Genomic DNA, 18,000 nt, shown 5'->3' on the forward strand with positions numbered 1-18,000 from the left:
TTTATGCAATCCACAAGCTGGTTAAAATGAATACCAAGAATTAATTATGTCAAGCAGGATTACATTAGCAACTGTGCATGAATGATAATTTATAGAGTAACGCAAAGGACAATGCCAGCGGTGTTGATTGAATATCGTGCAAAAGCTTTCCTCCTGGCTTAGACCAAACAACAGGCATTACATCAATTTGGATGATGTAGATATCCAATTTAGCATTCCAAATTTACTTCAGACTACAGCAATGATAACACCACTGGCACTTTAGAAGTTCTACACACGTATATAACGTGCTCTTTCTCATGCAAATGTTGCAACTTTGACCACCTCTCTGCACTATACAGTCCCAAAAATATTGGATTTGGTTAGGCAGTTTACTTGAAGTCAGTTTTGCCGTGCAGCCACATGACAGAAAGGCACAGTTTAGATGAAATACACAATCCAGAGAAGAAAAAAAACAAACTAAACATCTTAACGGTCATAAAATCAACCCGTAGTGACCCTGAAATGTAATGAGTCAAAACAAATCAAATCATCATTTACAAAGTGATTGCATAAGTTCAAACTGTACTTTTAAAGTTTACAATCCTACAGGTTTGATCATAATTATCCAATCTGATACAACTAACTACATAGAACTTAGAAGCACAGCAAGTATCTTCTGGTAAATACACTGCAACAAACTAGACACATACACCGTATGTGGTAAAATAAGAAAATGTCACAAATTACAACACTCATGGCTATTTACAGAGTGAATTATTTTGGCAGGATTCTTACGCGTGAATCTACACGACACGCACGACAAAAAAAGCAAAGCGCAGGTGGGCAATCGTTTTGGCACTCTACAAAACATTTGTTGGTCCAACAAATGCTTCCCTTTTGAATTCTACAGCAGCTATCATACAAAAGTACACTTTAAATACATTTTATACACACACTGTCTCAATTCTGTGCATAAAGCAGTATAAAGTGTTAAACATCATTGACTCATCATTGAATAATCAGCCAATTGTCCTTGTGGGATTTTTTTTTCTATTGTTAAAAAAAAAGTGGACAGATGGTGCAGTCAGCTGCAGAGAGACAGTACACAATATTGAAATGGAGGTAGATATGGCGTCTCTACAACCAGGCCTATCTGCAGAATAATCATTATTGATCATGTTTCCTGGATTAGGAACATTTATTTTTTATCTTATCTTATCTTCTTCTTATCTGATCTTAGCGGAGACGGCATGGTTAACGATAATAATGCACTAAAACTCAGGAAGACTTCAAACAATACTGAAACAACGTTTCTACAATTTTCTAAGTTGCTCTTTGGTGTTCGCGAGGATTGGTATAATAATAACTCTTTGAAAACTTGATTCAAGTGTTTCAAGTACCGTGACATCCGCAGTGTAACTCTGAGGCCACACCAGGGTGGGCGTGTGCGTTGTTGAGTAGAACGCATCGTGTATGGCTTTGGATCGCGCTCGTTGGATGTGCCAACATCAACCTCAATAAATAAATGACGGTGACACAGTTTGCGCCCACATCCCACCACAGCGTGAACGCAACTTACACTCTCAGTCAAAGCACAGACGGGCAAGCCTCGGGGCTGGGGTGCTGGTGCGGGCGTGGTCCTATCTTACCTATGAAAATGGTGTTACAATCACCCTAAAAACATTGGACATATTGCTGCTCATTATGAAGGCACGTACAAAAATAAAAGCTTTATTTCCTTGCTTCTATTGGTGAGTTTTAAGCTTCGACAGCCGCCTGTCCATTGCCGTGGTGCTTGTAACCGTTGGCCTCTGTGGAGTTGAGCGCTTGCATCTCTGGACCAGTAGCCCTTTTGTCACGGGCCTCTTTTTCCCTTATCAGAGCTCTGCGGTGGAAGAACAGGTAACCAGGCAACAGGAAGCCGGAGAATGACAGGATCAGAAGGCCCACGTTGATCTGATTGGATCATAGAAACATTTGTTAGTTACACTGGGAGAAAAAAAATTATACGAACACTTGGGAAAACATGTGACGTGTGCCATGCCTCGCTGCATGCTTTCCACAACCAAATATGACACCAATTTAAATGAAGTTGGGATGTTGTGTTAAATATAAAAACAGAATACAATGATTTGCAAATTCTTCAATCTACATTTAACAGACATGATATTTAATGTTCAAACTAATGAACTTTGTTTTAAGCCAAAATAGCAGTGGCAGGATTATGTTTACCACTGTGTTATAGCATCTTTTCTTTTAACACCATTCAGTAAATGTTTGGGAACTGAGGACATGAATTGTTGAAACTTTGTAGGTCGAATTCTTTCCCATTCTTGCTTGATGCACAGTCAAAGTTCAGGGTCTCTGTTGTCATATTTTACGCTTCATAATGTGGAACACTTTTTCAATAAGAGACAAGTTTGGACTGCAGCCGAGTCAGTCTGGTACCTGCACTCTTTTACTACAATCCCAGAATGTGCTTTAACATTGTCTTGCTGAATTAATCAGGGGGTGTCTACAGAAAAGACGTTGCTTGAATGGCAGCATCTGTTTCTCCAAACACACCTGTATGTGCCTTTCAGCAATAATGGTGCCTTCACAAATGTGGAAGTTACCGATGCCATTGGCACTCACGCAGCCCAATACCATCCCAGATGCTGGCTATTGAACTTTGCGTCCATAACAATCCTGATGGTTCTTTTCCTATTTGCACCGCAGGACACGACAGTCACAGTTTCCAAAAACAATTTGAAATATGGACTCATTGGACTACATAAAACTTTTCCACTTTGCATCAGTCCATCTTAGATGATCTTGGGCCCAGAGATGCTGGTGGTGTTGTTGATGCAGTGCCGCCTCAGGGGGGTACAGTGAATCAACTGGTTAGAGTGTTGGCCTCACGTCTGAGGACTGGTGTTCAAATCCCGACTCCACCTGTGTGCAGTTCGCATGTTACCCACATGCCTGCATGAGTTTTCTCTGAATAGTCCGGTTTCCTCCCACTTCCCAAAAACATGCATTAATTACAGACTCTAAACTGCCCCTGAGTGTGATTGTGAGTGCCACTGTTGTCTGTCTCCATGTGCCCTGTGATTTACTGGCAACAAGTTCAGGGTGTACCCTGTCTCCAGGCCGATTATAGCTGGGATGGTCTCCAGTACAACCACAACCCTTGTGAGGATAAGGGGCTCAGAAAATGGATGGATGGATGGAATGCTGACTGAGGGATTCCAAAATTCGTTGCAATTGTACACTGAGGAAAATTTTCCTTTAACTGTTTTTTGCGTATTTTCAAGGTGACCCTCACCCCATCTTTTCTTGTGAAAGACTCAGCAAATCAATGAAGCTCCTTTTATAGTCAATCATAGCCCCCACCTGTTGTCTTTAGCCTGTTAACCTGTGGGATGTCCCACACAGATATTTCATGAGCATTGCTCAACTTTCTCATTGGGTTTTTGCCACCTTTCATAGCTTTTTTGCAACATGTTGCAGCCATAAAATTCTAATTTTTTTTTTTTAAATAGCTTTATCTGTTTCAACATTAAAAATCGTCTTTGTCGTGTAATATACTGTAGGTTGAATGTGGTTTGCAAATCGTATTCTCTTTTTGTTTAACGCATCTCAACTTCATTGGAGCTGTATAAACCCCTTCACTAAATTATAAATTGGTTGAAAACAAAAATCAACATTTTAGTCTTCTGTTGGCTTAGAGTGACAGTTCAAATAATTTTGTGGTTCACAAAAGTTGAGTCATCTCGTATCATTTATCGCAAATGGTTACAACTAGCTATACAAGAGGCTTTGTATATTCTTTCATGTAAAGTACGTAAATGGCAAGTGTTTTACAACGAGGTTCATAGTGTGTGAGTCCTGACCCAGTGGGGGTTTCCTTTAAGTGGGCCGACCATGCCGCTGAAGAGCGGCTGCTGGAGCAAGGCGACCACGGCGCTGATCATGGACTGGAGGCCTGTCAGTGTGCCAAAGTGGTTGGACGGGTAGCTGGGATGGGAGAGAAACTGGATGGTTACCAAAAATTCAAGAAATATGGAAGTACGCTCATGACATATTAGGAAAATCAAATGAAGCAGCTTGTGAACGAACAATGGGTGAAGTGGATTGGATTATCATGGAAATGTTCAAGGAGCAAAAAAACTTTCTGCCTCTACCAATACCACAGTGTTTTGTTTGAATTTGACCGTGGCAGGTCCATCTGAAATTTTTTTGTCTGAGCCATTTACTTTTAATGTTAATATTAAAAGATGACTTTGAAATATTAAACTGCTTTGTGTAGAGTATATAGTCTAGTTAAGGTTTAAACTATTAATAAAGCAGATTTCACTGCACTGAGGATTAATAGCTATGAAAAGGCCGAATTTTGAAAATATGCTTCATGTTTGGATCCAAAATTTTTAATCAGCCTGGCTCTAGATTCTACACTCACACAGCGGCATAGAGGCCTCCACAGCAGGAATGGATGAAGCCTCGGACCATAGTATGAAGGATGAAAGTCAGGATCTAGCAGAGAGATAAGAAAAAAAGGTCAACATGGGTGGCCGAGTGCCAACACGCAAGTGAGAGTGTGGTCGTATTTGACGCGTGTGCGCCACCTGTAGTGGCAGGCAGTCGATGAGGGAACATAACCCGAAAGCAATGAGCAGCAGGTTGGTAAGGATGAAAGCCCTCATGGCGTTGGTCACCTTCTGGATCTTCCGGTCCCGCTTGGGCTTGCTTGTCTGGCTAAGGGGACACGGGCAAGGGGGTTAAAACCACCAGCGATGCAGACATTCCAGTCGACTCTATCGGTCAATTGATACCAGCCGCATAGATTGAACAAAAATATTTTGCTGATCATTAGTCTGAAAGAGTACTCATGGTGTAGTGGTTGGTACACTCGCCTGACTTTGTTATATCTTTATTCACATGCCTTGTTTCCAAATAGTGACTAACCCTAACATAATGGAAAAGTCTTTTTTTTTTTCTTCCTCCACCTGTTCACCCAAACCACTAAAGTCGTCGTCTTCACTTTATGGTGCTTATTTACAAATAAGTTCCATAGACAAGACTACAGGACAACAAAAAATATTTAGATTGTGTAATTATCATTTTGCCGTGGTTCACACCCCTAAAAATAGATAAATAATAAGTCTGATTTTCTTATGGAGGTATTTGAGCTGATAATCATCGATTTCAATTGACGCCAGGCTGGGGGTAAGCCTTGGTGCAGAGGTATTGCAAGGTACAGATCTGGTTTTTACTTGTGTAAAACGTTATGCACATTATTACTGTAGCGAGTAATCGGTTCTTCAGGGGTGGAGAGCGCGTCCTTGCTGGGGCGATGAGAGTGGTGAGAGTGTCTGGGCTTATGTTCTTGATTTGGCAAAAAGGGACGGCATGGGGGAGGTTGGTTTTGGAAAAAGCTGGTTTGGTAGAAAAGATCATGAAAGCATATGGTCTGAAAAGAGGAGAGTCTGAATTGAAGTTGCATACCAGATCCATGTGTCCTTTATAGTGAGAGGGAAAATGAATCCAGGTGACTGCTCTTCGTTCTTTGTTTTTGGTCAAAACCAAATGGACAGAACTTCTAGGCACAGCTGAGGTATTGAGGGGAAACCTGTTCAGTGGCCACAGAAGTAAATCCTTGTTTTATGCTGAGTATGTGGTTCCATTGGCTTCCTGGCCACCAAAGATTTTCTATTGGGTTTAGGTCTGGAAACTGGTCAAATGGTCATTGGCAAACTTAAGACAGGCCTTGACATGTGCTGGTTTAAGCAGGGGAACCTTCCATGCCATGCATGATTTCAAACCATAACGTCTTAGTGTATTACCAACAGTCACATTGGAAACAGTGGTCCCAGCTCTTTTCAGGTCATTGACCAAGTCCTGTCGTGGAGTCCTGGGCTGATTCCTCACCTTTCTAAGGATCATTGAGACCCCACGAGGGGATATCTTGCATGGGGCTTCACTCCGATTGAGATTGATCGTCATGTTTAGCTTCTTCCATTTTCTAATGATTGCTCCAATAGTGGACCTTTTGTCACCAACCTGCTTGGCAATTTCTCTGTAGCTATTTCCAGCCGTGTGGAGTTGTACAATTTTTGTATCTAGTGTCTATGGACAGCTCTTTGGTCTTGGCCATGTTACAAGTTTGAGTCTTATTGGTTGCATGGGGTGGACAGGTGTCTTTATGCAGCTAATGACCTCACACAGATGCATCTGATTCAGGATAATACATGGAGTGGAGGTGGACTTTTAAAGGCAGACTAACAGGTCTTTGTGGGTCATAATTCTAGCTGATAGACAGGTGTTCAAATACTAATTTGCAGCTGTATCACAAAAATAAATCGTTAAAAATCATACATTTTCCAGTCCAAAATCACACGATTTTTCTTTTTGGATTATCTCTCACGCAGTGGACATGCACCTACAATGAAAATTTCAGACCCCTCCATGATTTCTAAGTGGGACAACTTGCAATATAGCTCGGTGTTAAAATACTTATTTTCTTCACTGTAACTGTCTCCACATTCACCAACTGATGGCGCATCATCAGGAGCAATTTGTGTTCAGTATCGTGCTCGAGAAGAGTCACTGATGGTGTAGTGTTACACACGGCTCACTTTGGTGCAAGCAGCGTGGGATCGATTCCCGCTCGGTGATGGTGTCGGTATGTACCGGTTCAGGGTGTAGTCCACCTGTTGGCTGGGATAGGTTCCAGCGCTCCCACGATGCTTGCGAGGATAAGTGGGTTGGAAAATGAATAGATGGGTGGATCTTGCTGGAGGACATTTCGCATGGTCACAGGGGGCAGGGTGGCAGGTCGAATCCACGGGCTTCTGATCGGGATACGATGCCTCTACCAACTGAGTTGCTTGAGGACAACTCCAGGGGGGAGTCAAACTTGTGGGCCTTTGGAATCTTCAGTGTCTTATCACTTGTCATTGCTCTGACTATCCTCATTTCAATTAATGAGGCTCCAAACTAATTAGTTGCACTGGTGCACCAGCATGCAGTTTCACCCAGGTTTTTGACCGTACCACACTGCAGTTTTACAAGTTCAGACAATAGACTAATCCCAACACAACACACACACACAGGCACGCACGTGACAATTGGCTTTGAAGGTGCAAAAAGTTTGATCAGCCATCTAGTTTTCTTAAAACGTTTAACAAATTAGTTTTGACAAAAAAAGGGGAATTTAAAATATATATGTATACATCTATCATATATGTATACAGCTGGTAAAGAGTTGGCCTCACATCTCTGAGGACCCGGGTTCAATCCCGGCCCTGCCTGTGTGGAGTTTGCATGTTCTCACCATGCCTATGTGGGTTTTGTCCGGGCACTCTGGTTTCCTCCCACATCCCAAAAACATGCAAGATTAATTGGACACTCTAAATTGCCCATAGGTGTGATTTTGAGTGCAACTGTTTGTCTCTATGTGCCCTGCAATTGGCTGGCAACCAGTTCAGGGTACACCCCGCCTCCTGCCCATTGACAGCTGGGATCGGCTCCAGCAGTCCCCACGACCCTTGTGAGGATAAGCGGGGAAGAAAATGGATGGATGGATGTATTGGTTGGACTCTAGAGCCCTGTTCATCCACAAATTTAGTTTTGGGGAACATTTCCCTGAGATCCACTACCTCGTTTTACTTTCTGCTGTGAGAGGCTTGTCGTCTTCACACTCCTTCATTTTCCAGTCCATGATGTAACCAATCAAGGGACACGTGACGAGGCAGAGAAGCTGCAGGGTGCCGAAGATCGAAGAGTAGAAACTCACTGAAAGAGAGTGCGCAAAGTCATCTCGGCAACCAAAACGGGGCTTTTATGGAGCGGCGTGTCTTCATCCCGCAATTGCTCACCTTTCTCTGCGCTCTCAATCACCAAATCTTCCAATGCTGTAACGAGGGAAAAGAACCACTCTGTCAGCAAAGTAACTGGTCTTCCGGGACTGTAACGGCTGCACGGTGACACTCACGGTGTTCTTCGCCGTGCATCACCATGAACTCCAGCATCTTATTCATGGCACCCATGAAGAAGATGATTCTCAGCTGCGACATCCCCATAGTGACGAGACTCCACAGAAAAATGGGGGAGAAGACGGAGCGACGGAAGGGAACAGCATCTTGAGAGAGGAGGAGACTTTTTTTTTAAACAAAATAAACAATTCACTTCATTAGGAACAATCAAACGAGATCCAAAACAAGTGTACTTCGGTTCTCACCAAGCCCAAACAATAATACCAGACAAGGGGTCCTTTATCTTTGTTTCGTATGCTTTTTTTTGGTGAGTAGATTGAGAAAAAATACCCATACAAGCATGTAGAAAACAGACAAATGCTGGACCTCACTTCCACGTACAGTGACGAAAGGCGATTGTGCATTGTTTTGCGTGACGTGTTTTTGACCTACTGGGTGCAACATCGCCTCCATTGGGAAGTTTCTCCGTGGAGTGCTGGACGTCGCTATTTTTTTCTCTCAGTCTGTCTCCAACAACCTTCTGGTCTGGAGACGGCAGCTCTTGCGTTGTGAGGATTTTACTGCCACACACAGGACAAAACGAAAAAGAAATGTTGGAATTAAGTTTGTCCAATTTGGGGCCTGATTAGATGCCGGACGTCACACACCAACCTGTAATCAACTTCTTCGGGCGTCGGAAAACCTTCCTTGGGCCAATTTAGGAAGCAGTTAGCAAAGACAAATCCGGCAAGGCCCGCCCAGCCCCACATGATCACCTCAAAGGACACACCGGCGTCGTAGATGAGCTGGAAAATAAATGCAATCATATCTTGGATTTCTGTCAAAATACATGCAATTGTACGGCATATACCTGCAATATTCAATACTGTCGCATTGAACAAAACATTAAGTAGAACAAACGTTGACCTGCGTGTACCTTGACTCCAGGGAAGGTGACAGCAGAGGAGGCGTACGAGCCAATCATCAGAGACATAATGGTGGAGCTCAGAGCACCGAACATGTTGGGCAGCTGGCGGAACATCAAACAAAGACTTTGAAAATCTTTAGTTACCAAGAAACAGATTCCCAAACAACATGGCTATTCTCTTATCTTCCAATCGATCTGTGCCCAACTAACTAATCAGGAGACTAGAAAGCCAATGACAGACCAGCATGTGAAAGCTCGATGTTTCTGTGACTACTGTTGAACATATTCAGAAAATGGAGATCCACGGGAGCCCTCCCTGAGTGTGACCACAGGAGGAAAATTGATGACAAATCAAAGAGGTGGATATACGAATGGGAACACAAGACCCCATGACAACCACAGAAGAAATAAAATGTGAATTGCAAGGTCAAGGCATAGTAGGGGCAGTGTCAGATTGATTGTTTGAGCCAAAGTGGGCATAGCAGTGTTGATTGTCCTGTATTTGAATAAAGGGATGGAAAAATTTTTAATCAGATTCATCAAATGATCAACAGATTCATCAATTATTCAAATAATTGTTAGTTGCAGCCTTACTCATTGTTTTTCCCCTCACATAATGAAAGTTTCCTCAATTACATATCTTGATATTCTAAAAACTGATCCCCACCCCCATCATTCTTTCTTTGTGTGAGTTTGACCAGCAGGGGGCGACATCTGTTTTCCTTTTGTTGTTTTCTTTCTTTGGGTGTAAATTTGACCGGTAGAGGGGGCAGCCATCAGCCATCGTCAGTGTGAATGTCAGCCAGACTGCACAATTCCGTTGCAGTGCTGTAGGTGTGAACTCAATGACATTGTGAGTACTCCAGTTATTTGAACACGATTGCATTCAGTGCCACGAGGACGGAACACAGCAGACTTCTGGGCTGGTTGGATGCTGACCTCATACAACAGAGGCAGACTGAGCCATACCGCCACTCATATTGCAATTTCCACACCTTCTCAGTATCGGTGGATTAAAATGTTGTTGAATGTCGACGGAAAAGAAACGCTGACGCCAGGCACTAAGACGTCACATCAGATTGACCTGTTTACAGCATAATACGGCATAATCCGTACAACAAAGCCCTTTACTGTGGCCTCAACTCATACAGTGTACTGTAATTTAAAGGGGAAAACCAGTGCTTTGAATGAACAGCGTATCCAATAGGTTATGTAATATGTACCCTGTTTTCACAATGTGATGTTAAATCCTCTCTCATTTAATAGTGTTTTGAGAAGATTTTTATTAACAATTACGAATTTTCAGGGGCTCTGCTATTTTCGTGAGTCACATGACCTACGTGCGCGGATGTGACATGTACTTTGCTGCAACAAAGGCTCGATTACATTGTGCCCAGCGCTGATTTCTTGGATTCTGATTTCTCGGCCGGAGGCCGAAGTTCGGCTAAAGGCCCACTGCCGGAACTTACTCGGCAGACTCCGCGTCATTCCTGTCCTAAGAACCATCCGCATCTGCTACCCCGGAGCTCCGGGGGTCTTTGTTTACGCACTTACATCCCGCGCGTAGGCCTCCGAGTAGTCAGATTCTGGCGTCATTCCGCCCAAAGAACCATCTGAATATTCAAAATTATTTACAGCCACAGGTTCTAATGTGTATGGAAGTATTCCTCTGTCTTCCCGATCAACCGATACTGTTACTTCTCCATGAGATGGGGATAAATCAAAGAAATCAGCGCTGGGCACAATGTAATCGAGCCTTTGGTGTGGTACCTTACACGTCACATCCTCACATGTAAGTCATGTGACTCGCGAAAATGGCAGCGCCCCTGAAAATTCATAATTGTCAATAAAAATCTTCTCAAAACACTATTAAATGAGAGAGGATGTAACATCACATTGTCAAAATAGAGTACATATTACATGGCCTATTGGATAAATTTCACCTAATTTCCCTTTTATTCCACTTTCTAACAAAACACACCAACATACCAGTTATTCAGTTTTTCCCCTATTTGGGGTAACTGATTCAGATGAAGTTTTGTCTTAGCTTTTATAGATGGATGTCCTCCATTCCTGATGGAAACCCTCCCTATTTATTCAGTTTTAGTTCTGCTGGCTTACACCCAACTAGCACCTTGACGAGGACCAGCATTATAAAAAAAAAAAAATGGGATAATGGCTGGGCGTCACGGTGGCTCAGCTAGTAAAGTGTTGGCCTCACAGTTCTGAGGTCCTGGGTTCAATCCCAAACCCGCCTGTGTGAAGTCTGCATGTTCTCCCTTTGCCTGCGTGGGTTTTCTCCAGGCACTCCGGTTTCCTACCACATCCCAAAAAACATGCAGCATCAATTGGACAGTCTAAATTGCCCTAAGGTGTGATTGTGAGTGTGGCTGTTTGTCTCTATGTGCCCTGCCACTGCCCATTGACAGCTGGGATAGGCTCCTGCACTCCCTGCGACCCTCGGTCATGACCCAGGACAAGTGGCAAAGAAAATGGATGGAGGGATGACAGCTTTTGTATTGTTACATTGAATAAGTTTGTGCATTTGGCTGGTGATGTACAGCAGTCACCCTTTAGGAGCAGTTTCTCTTAATACCGAAAAAGCAAATGTCAAAATGGACATGGAGAGAGAGTCACAAGACCATCCAGGAACTTCACTGTGCTAAAGACCTTTGAAAACTTGCACGTTTCCCGTGTGCTTGTGTTCTTGACTGCTGTCCTGTGACAACTAGGGCACAAGCATGAGTGCTGACACAATGATGATGCTGATGGTGGCTTAAATGGAATAAAAAAATATTTCCTGAGGATGTTGGAGAACACCCATCCTCATTTATGGCTTCTGAGAATGATCCAGTTTTGTACTGCACTCTAAAATTTCTCAAAGGTAGCTGAGTGGCCCTCCACACACGGCAGAGTTTGTCTCTTACTAGTTGAAGCAAATTTATTCTTGCCATGTCAGGTAAGTAACTTGCAGATGTTTCCAGCAAACTAAAGAACATTCGTGTCCAGCATTGATTGCGTTGAGTGACGTACGGAGGCTCACAAGGGTTAGGTGGGGAAGAGAAGTCGGCCCCAGATGAAGACCAGGCTGCTCACTTGTCACTTCTAATCATCTCACGCTGTGTTCCTGGTGGGCTCGTTCAACTGAGGCTTGTACAACCCTGGCAGTGACTTTAATCACTGCTAATCGCTCACAGAGACCGTGCCAAATTTCACGTTCAATTATGCAACACTAAATTCGAAGGGAAGTGCAATTTAGTGGAAAAAAGGGGTGCGCGTACAGTATTAGTTATAATCACGGATGAAAGGAGTGTAAAGGACAGAAATAACCCAGTCAAGCAGAGTCTCCCATTAAAGCCAAACAGTCCTTATTTGGATCACTTCTGAATATGGATCAAGAGCTATTCAATTTCCCTTTGATTCATACTGCTCATAGATCACTTTGGTTCACGACGCTGCCCATTCTCACATTCCATGCTATCCATTTTCTGAGCTGCTTTTCCTCACGAGGGTCGCTGGAGTGCCGGAGCCCATCCCAGCTGTCAATGGGCAGGAGGCAGGGTACACCCTTAACTGGTTGCCCCCCAATTGCAGGGCACATGGACACAAACGACAGTCGCGCTCACAATCACACTTTAGGGGCAATTTAGAGTCTACCTCCCTCTCTTCTCATGCAATAGACACCCTATTCAATCTTCTCAATGCCCATGCTGACTTGATTCTGTAAAACTGTATAAAAACACATTTGCTGATGCAGTTATGAGGATAACGAAGCGGAAGCTCAATCCCATTCAACATTTAAGATATTAAATCTATCCTTAACGTTTTCTCAAAAATTGACATCCAATTAAAACGGGATCCAATTGAAGACCATTGCCGGAGCTTAAGAATCTGTTTCAAATGTCAGGTCGTAAATGTTTTTATTGTCAGGTTGCTAATATAATGGCAAATATGCCACTGGTGGCCTCACAAATGTGTGAATCTGTCACTGCCATGAACCTCAGCACTGCTGAGAAAATAAGGAAAATGGAAAGAAACAACTTTACATTTATTGCAATGTGAAAAAAACACAACTAAATCCACATCTTTATCAGAACCTTTGTTACTAATAACAAAACAAAGTAGTGCAGTGGGAATTCTTTGGGTTGGACAGCTGCAGCCCTTCTCCCAAAACTCCCAGCAGGAAACACCAAATGACAGCTGATTAGGTCAGATAATGTTAAAGAACGATCCCTCGGCCAGCTGCTCTGCAGCGTGTACAAAAAGAAGAAAAAAACGCTGAGATGATTGTTGCTCGATCACAAGACTCCTTCCAATAACAACAACATGAAAGTTTTAAGCTTCCTTTGGAGTTGAACCCACATGACTTTACAGAGGCTCCTCCATCATTCCCCGCAGTGATTTGTTTCTTAATATTTGCTGAGCGCAGGGAACGGTTGACAGGTCTCGTAATAGAGTGTAAGAACGGGACTTTTTTTTCCAAACAGGCCCCTGGAGGGAATTCCACGGCTGTTAAGACTGTGCACAAGAGGCTTGTCTTCATTCCTGAAGCATAAAAGTCAAACAATGGTTATTATAAATTAACTAAAGGAAGGCACACCTAAAAGGAATGCCGGAAGGTGTGTGCTTCTGGTAATGATTTGGCGGGAAACCATCTCCTTTGTGAGAAGAAACCAAAGATCTAATTCGGAAATCTGATTTTCATGGGGAAAAAAAATGGAACTCTATTTTAAGGTCATATTGTCATGTCAAGCGCAAACCAAGCTCAAGAGACCCATGAAAGCAATTATAAATCAGAATAATTCTTAACCCTAATTCAACTTCTGCTGTTGCACGGCTACTGACAGCTTTGTAGTCTAGTTGATACCTGCCGAGGTTACGGTTGATGCAGGCATTCAGGCCTCCATTCGTTCATCGGGATCTTATGTTGGTCTTGATGTTTTTAAGATGTGAGAACGACTACTCGCATGTATACGTCGAGTCATTTCAATATCCATGATAAAGAGTTCCGGTGTGTTTTCAAATGCAAACAGTTTGTTGAGGGGATAAGATTTCCAATGCCTTGTGTTTCCACATCGAGCTTGTTCAGATGTTCAATAAGGTCTAATATATAATAAATGTTCAGGAGCCATTCGCTGTTAGGTAGCTTATGATACTTGGCGTGTTTCATTTTGAGAAACATGGCATTAGATTTGTGCCAAAATTACTTGTAACCCAAAATAATGAAGCATGTTTTGTGTGTACAAAAACGCGTTTATTGGATAAACACAATTATATTTAGTGGAAATGTTAATTTTCTTCACCCACAGTTCTCCTCACACTCCCTCAAAATTTTTTTCACGCTTGCACGTGGCCTCTCTCCAGGGCTCAAAGATGCATTGCCCCACGCGCACATGACACTGTTCTATACGCTTCTAAAACATGACAATGTTACTTACAAATCTGCCAATACACAATTTTCTACCAATCAGGAGTCGGACCGCAAGCCAAATTCTGACTGGGTATTTACTGTCCATTCATAACTAAGAGGTGGGAAAAACTGTACATCAATTGTACAATAGTATCTGTCTGAAACCTGTAGGACGTTTGGTTACACGCACGAAAGACAGCGAGCAATAAAGACAAAAAAAAAAAATCAACTGCTGTTGCCTCGAGGCATAACAACACAAAACCAAACAGAATGAAATATTACTATGACAGTGGTGAAGTCTGTTTTAATACATTGAAATCCCAAAAGTTCTATCAGCTGCTCAAGGCCTCCGCGAGATCGTTGCCGTAAAATGTGATTGGATAGCAAACACCCAATCAGAATTTGCCCTGCTGTCCAACCATGATTGGTTGAATATTGTGGCACATTTTTAACGCTGTAGGTTTCACAAGTGTAGTGTGCATTTAGGCCAGTGCGGGTGTGAGAGTGAGAGAGGACGCTCAAGCGTAAAAAAGACATTCTGAACTATGGAGGGAAATAAAATACACAAAATGTAATTGTGCGGTCTGACATTTTTGTGGACATGAAGCACGCTTTAGTGCCCAATATTTCCAGTTACGAGTACATCATTTCTGCACAAATCTAATGGCATCAAGAAGAGTCCAGACTGGACTCTTCTTGGCTCATGCAAGTTGCAATACTTTTGCTGTTGACCCCAAACTCACAATGTTATGCAAAAGTAGACTGGGATAATTAATTCCCATATGCATTCAGTGGTGTTTTAAACTCGCGATCCGATAAAGCTCGGGCAACAATAAAGTTGACCACCCGAATGACCACAGACATCACCTTACTAAGCATTACCACACATGCTACAAATCTCTGTATTTGCCCACCATTCACAAAGAACCATCGCGCCACCATGCCGCCATACTAATCATACTTTGTATTTTTTAAGGTCAATTTTTATCTCTCCCACAATGTGATTCCTCTCTCATATAGCATCCATTGCAATTGGTTATGTAAATGACACTATGACTTCATCTAGTGTTTTCTAGCAACTTTTAGGACAGCCAATTGCTACTTTCCTTATTGAGGAGTTGGCAATACAGTACTACTATCGTGCTATTGTGAAACATCAGCACTGCTAATGTTAGCTGTTACACTAGCCACAGGTAGTCGGTAGCTGTGAGAAGAATATCCTGGTAAGCAGCTACCATATGCGACAAAACAAGCTGATATAATGTGTTTTATAATGTGATGAACGCTATGTAAAGAAACAGTTTGTTTATTGTAGTAAAAAGGAATTTTCCTTCTGATGGTAACTGAAAGTCCTCATTGAAGGAAAGTGAGTGGTTGGTATTTGAGGCAAATGTCTCCAATCAGGATGTGACGTGACCCTCAAACTCCTCGATCGGACCAACAATAACAACACTGTGGTACTTGTTACTTTGCAGTGGAGAAGGGAAAACTCAAACGGAGGTCAAACAGGGACAACTCCGTGTTTGCACACATGCGCATGTAGTAAGGCGCTTGCGACACGTTTTAGAGGCCTTTAAGTCGAACTATAGTTGTGGAGTGATCTCGTTTGATGTGGGTCTAAGATGCACAAAAATGACCAGGGACGAATAAAGCATGGCGAATCCGCATCCACAGATGAACAGCATAGCTTACCCAATAAAGGTACAAGTCCTGTCTTTGCACTAGCCAATCAAAGGCCGAGTAGGCCGGGTTATTGTTCAATAAATACAATAAATTAGACTTTTTTCCACACTTAATCAATTTTCATTGTTGTGGTAAGACCTGGCCCCCTGCTCACAACGCACAGATTTGGATCAGTCAATGCACATATTTGTACACTTTAGGGATATTTAGATGTGCTAGCCTGTGAGCTAACTAGCTCGTGCGCTAAGAAGCTAAACCACTCACTGGGTCGCTCGATTGTGACAACATAAAGAGGTCGGTCACTGCCAGACCGCGGTCTGTGTCTGGACCCAGAAGCAATCAAATATGTACCCACACCATAGCCCCCCTCCCCCCCACTCCCTTAAAAAAATGAAAGTTTTGGGAAATATCATTGAAAAAAATTGCTATTGTGACACGCCTAAACAGATTATGTGTGTGTGTCTGTGACAACAAAAAATTGGGTATAAAAGAGAGTAACAACTCTAATAAAAGTCCGCAATATAGTGCAGCCACGAAGCAAAAAAAGAAAGAGATCTATAAAGATAAAGATCTTAATGTTAATACCAAAGAAAGTTTTATTATAAAAAACAATGATATGATATTTATCATGAAGGATTTTGGGAAATATCGTTCTAAAAAATTTGCTGTTGTGACATGCCTAAATATTGTGTGCATGTATCTGTGCCAACAAAAAAAAAATAGTATAAAAGAGAATAACAACTATAATAAAAGTCTGCAATATAGCGCAACCACGAAGCAAAAAAAGTGAAAATCTTAATGTTAATACCAAAGAAAGTTTTATTATATATTCTTTACATTAATAAAGGATTTTCTAATTAATGTGATGCATTGAAGTGTATCCATCTGTGGGATGTATAAAAAATGAAAATAATAGGGCTTTAAAATCATGATGATGATACCCACAGAGCGTAGTGTCTGCGGTTACCATGGCAACCCAGTACTTTCCTATCATCTTAGCTTCTACGTCTGCGGTAACATCAAGTTTCAGTTGTGTGCAATGCATGTGCAACACGCAAAAATGTTCATACAAATGTTATTTGAAGACATGATTATAATTTTACAATAACATAGGTGCATGCTTTTAACTTGGCCAAGCAGAGAATAATTAATGAACGACATAAACTTTAACAAGCTGTACCCTCAGTATGGAGTGTATTTGAATAAGCCAGGAACATATGCAGGTCACTTGTTACAGTACATGTTCAGTAGCCAATATCTGGCAGTAACTAGAGGTGCGGGGCCTCTTTATAATGAACATGCATACAAACAGCGTAATTTTCAGTGTTTGTTCACATTACAGCACTGTTTTAGAAGCAAAAAAAAAAAAAACTTGTTAAAAATTGTTAAGTGTCGGTATGCACAGGTACATTACGTGATTGAGCACAGAACCCATCCATATTGTAGAGCCAATTCAAAATGTAGATGTAGACCAAAGAAGGGTGTTAGTGACACCTATTTGCCTAGCATGGATATTCCAGTAATTTTGGTTTCTGCAAGTCAAAATAAAATGTGTACAATCGTGTACGATCGTGTGTTGTCTTCTGTAAAGACAGTGTACGAAGCACAAAGAATAAACTTGATTTTACTACGCTGTCGTTGTATCCCATGAAAAACTTGTGACGTGCTAATTAAGGACTCACAGGGGGTTCACAATCAAGCGAGTGGACACTAGCGAAAGTTTCACTGTAAAATGTGTCCTGAATGTAAATGAAGATCCTGGCTGTAGAAGGTGCTCATCCATGCAAGTCCAACATCATCTTCCAATATTCATCTTTGACTCTGTTTCGTGTTCATTTCTACGTGTACCAAAACACGTGGATGGATTACACAACCGCATGTATCAAGACTGAATTGTTTAGTTACAGACTAATGTGCAAAATGGAAAGCAATGGGAAGGCTAAGAGAGGAGAAAGTGTGGCCTTGACCGTTTGAAATAGAGGCGAGTGGGCCGAAAGCTAGTGGGCGGAGGGTGTGTGGCCGAGCGAGGGCCGCGATTGGTT

The 18,000-nt window shown here is 42.2% G+C and overlaps 1 protein-coding gene across 4 annotated transcripts in view; it reads right to left on the reverse strand.

The window, feature by feature from the left end:
* Positions 1–3: 3 nt before the first annotated feature.
* The window catches only part of slc43a1a (solute carrier family 43 member 1a), a 39,972-nt gene continuing 21,975 nt past the window's right edge, over positions 4–18,000 (reverse strand). The window contains exons 6-16 of one of the 4 annotated variants that reach the window (XM_061835518.1): positions 8,875–8,967; positions 8,610–8,743; positions 8,391–8,518; positions 7,958–8,104; positions 7,842–7,877; positions 7,623–7,758; positions 4,590–4,719; positions 4,424–4,497; positions 3,858–3,981; positions 1,701–1,938; positions 4–1,631 (exon numbers count right to left, since the gene is read on the reverse strand). In XM_061835518.1, coding sequence (XP_061691502.1) covers positions 1,741–1,938; positions 3,858–3,981; positions 4,424–4,497; positions 4,590–4,719; positions 7,623–7,758; positions 7,842–7,877; positions 7,958–8,104; positions 8,391–8,518; positions 8,610–8,743; positions 8,875–8,967 — 1,200 coding nt within the window. In that variant the 3' untranslated portion in view covers positions 4–1,631; positions 1,701–1,740. Of the gene's footprint in view, positions 1,939–3,857; positions 3,982–4,423; positions 4,498–4,589; positions 4,720–7,622; positions 7,759–7,841; positions 7,878–7,957; positions 8,105–8,390; positions 8,519–8,609; positions 8,744–8,874; positions 8,968–18,000 lie in introns of all 4 variants that reach the window. The other 3 variants (XM_061835516.1, XM_061835515.1, XM_061835519.1) reach the window with 3 other exon arrangements.

The sequence above is a fragment of the Syngnathoides biaculeatus genome, chromosome 11 (genome assembly GCF_019802595.1).
Source record: "Syngnathoides biaculeatus isolate LvHL_M chromosome 11, ASM1980259v1, whole genome shotgun sequence".
In the NCBI taxonomy this organism is placed as follows: Eukaryota; Metazoa; Chordata; class Actinopteri; order Syngnathiformes; family Syngnathidae; genus Syngnathoides; species Syngnathoides biaculeatus.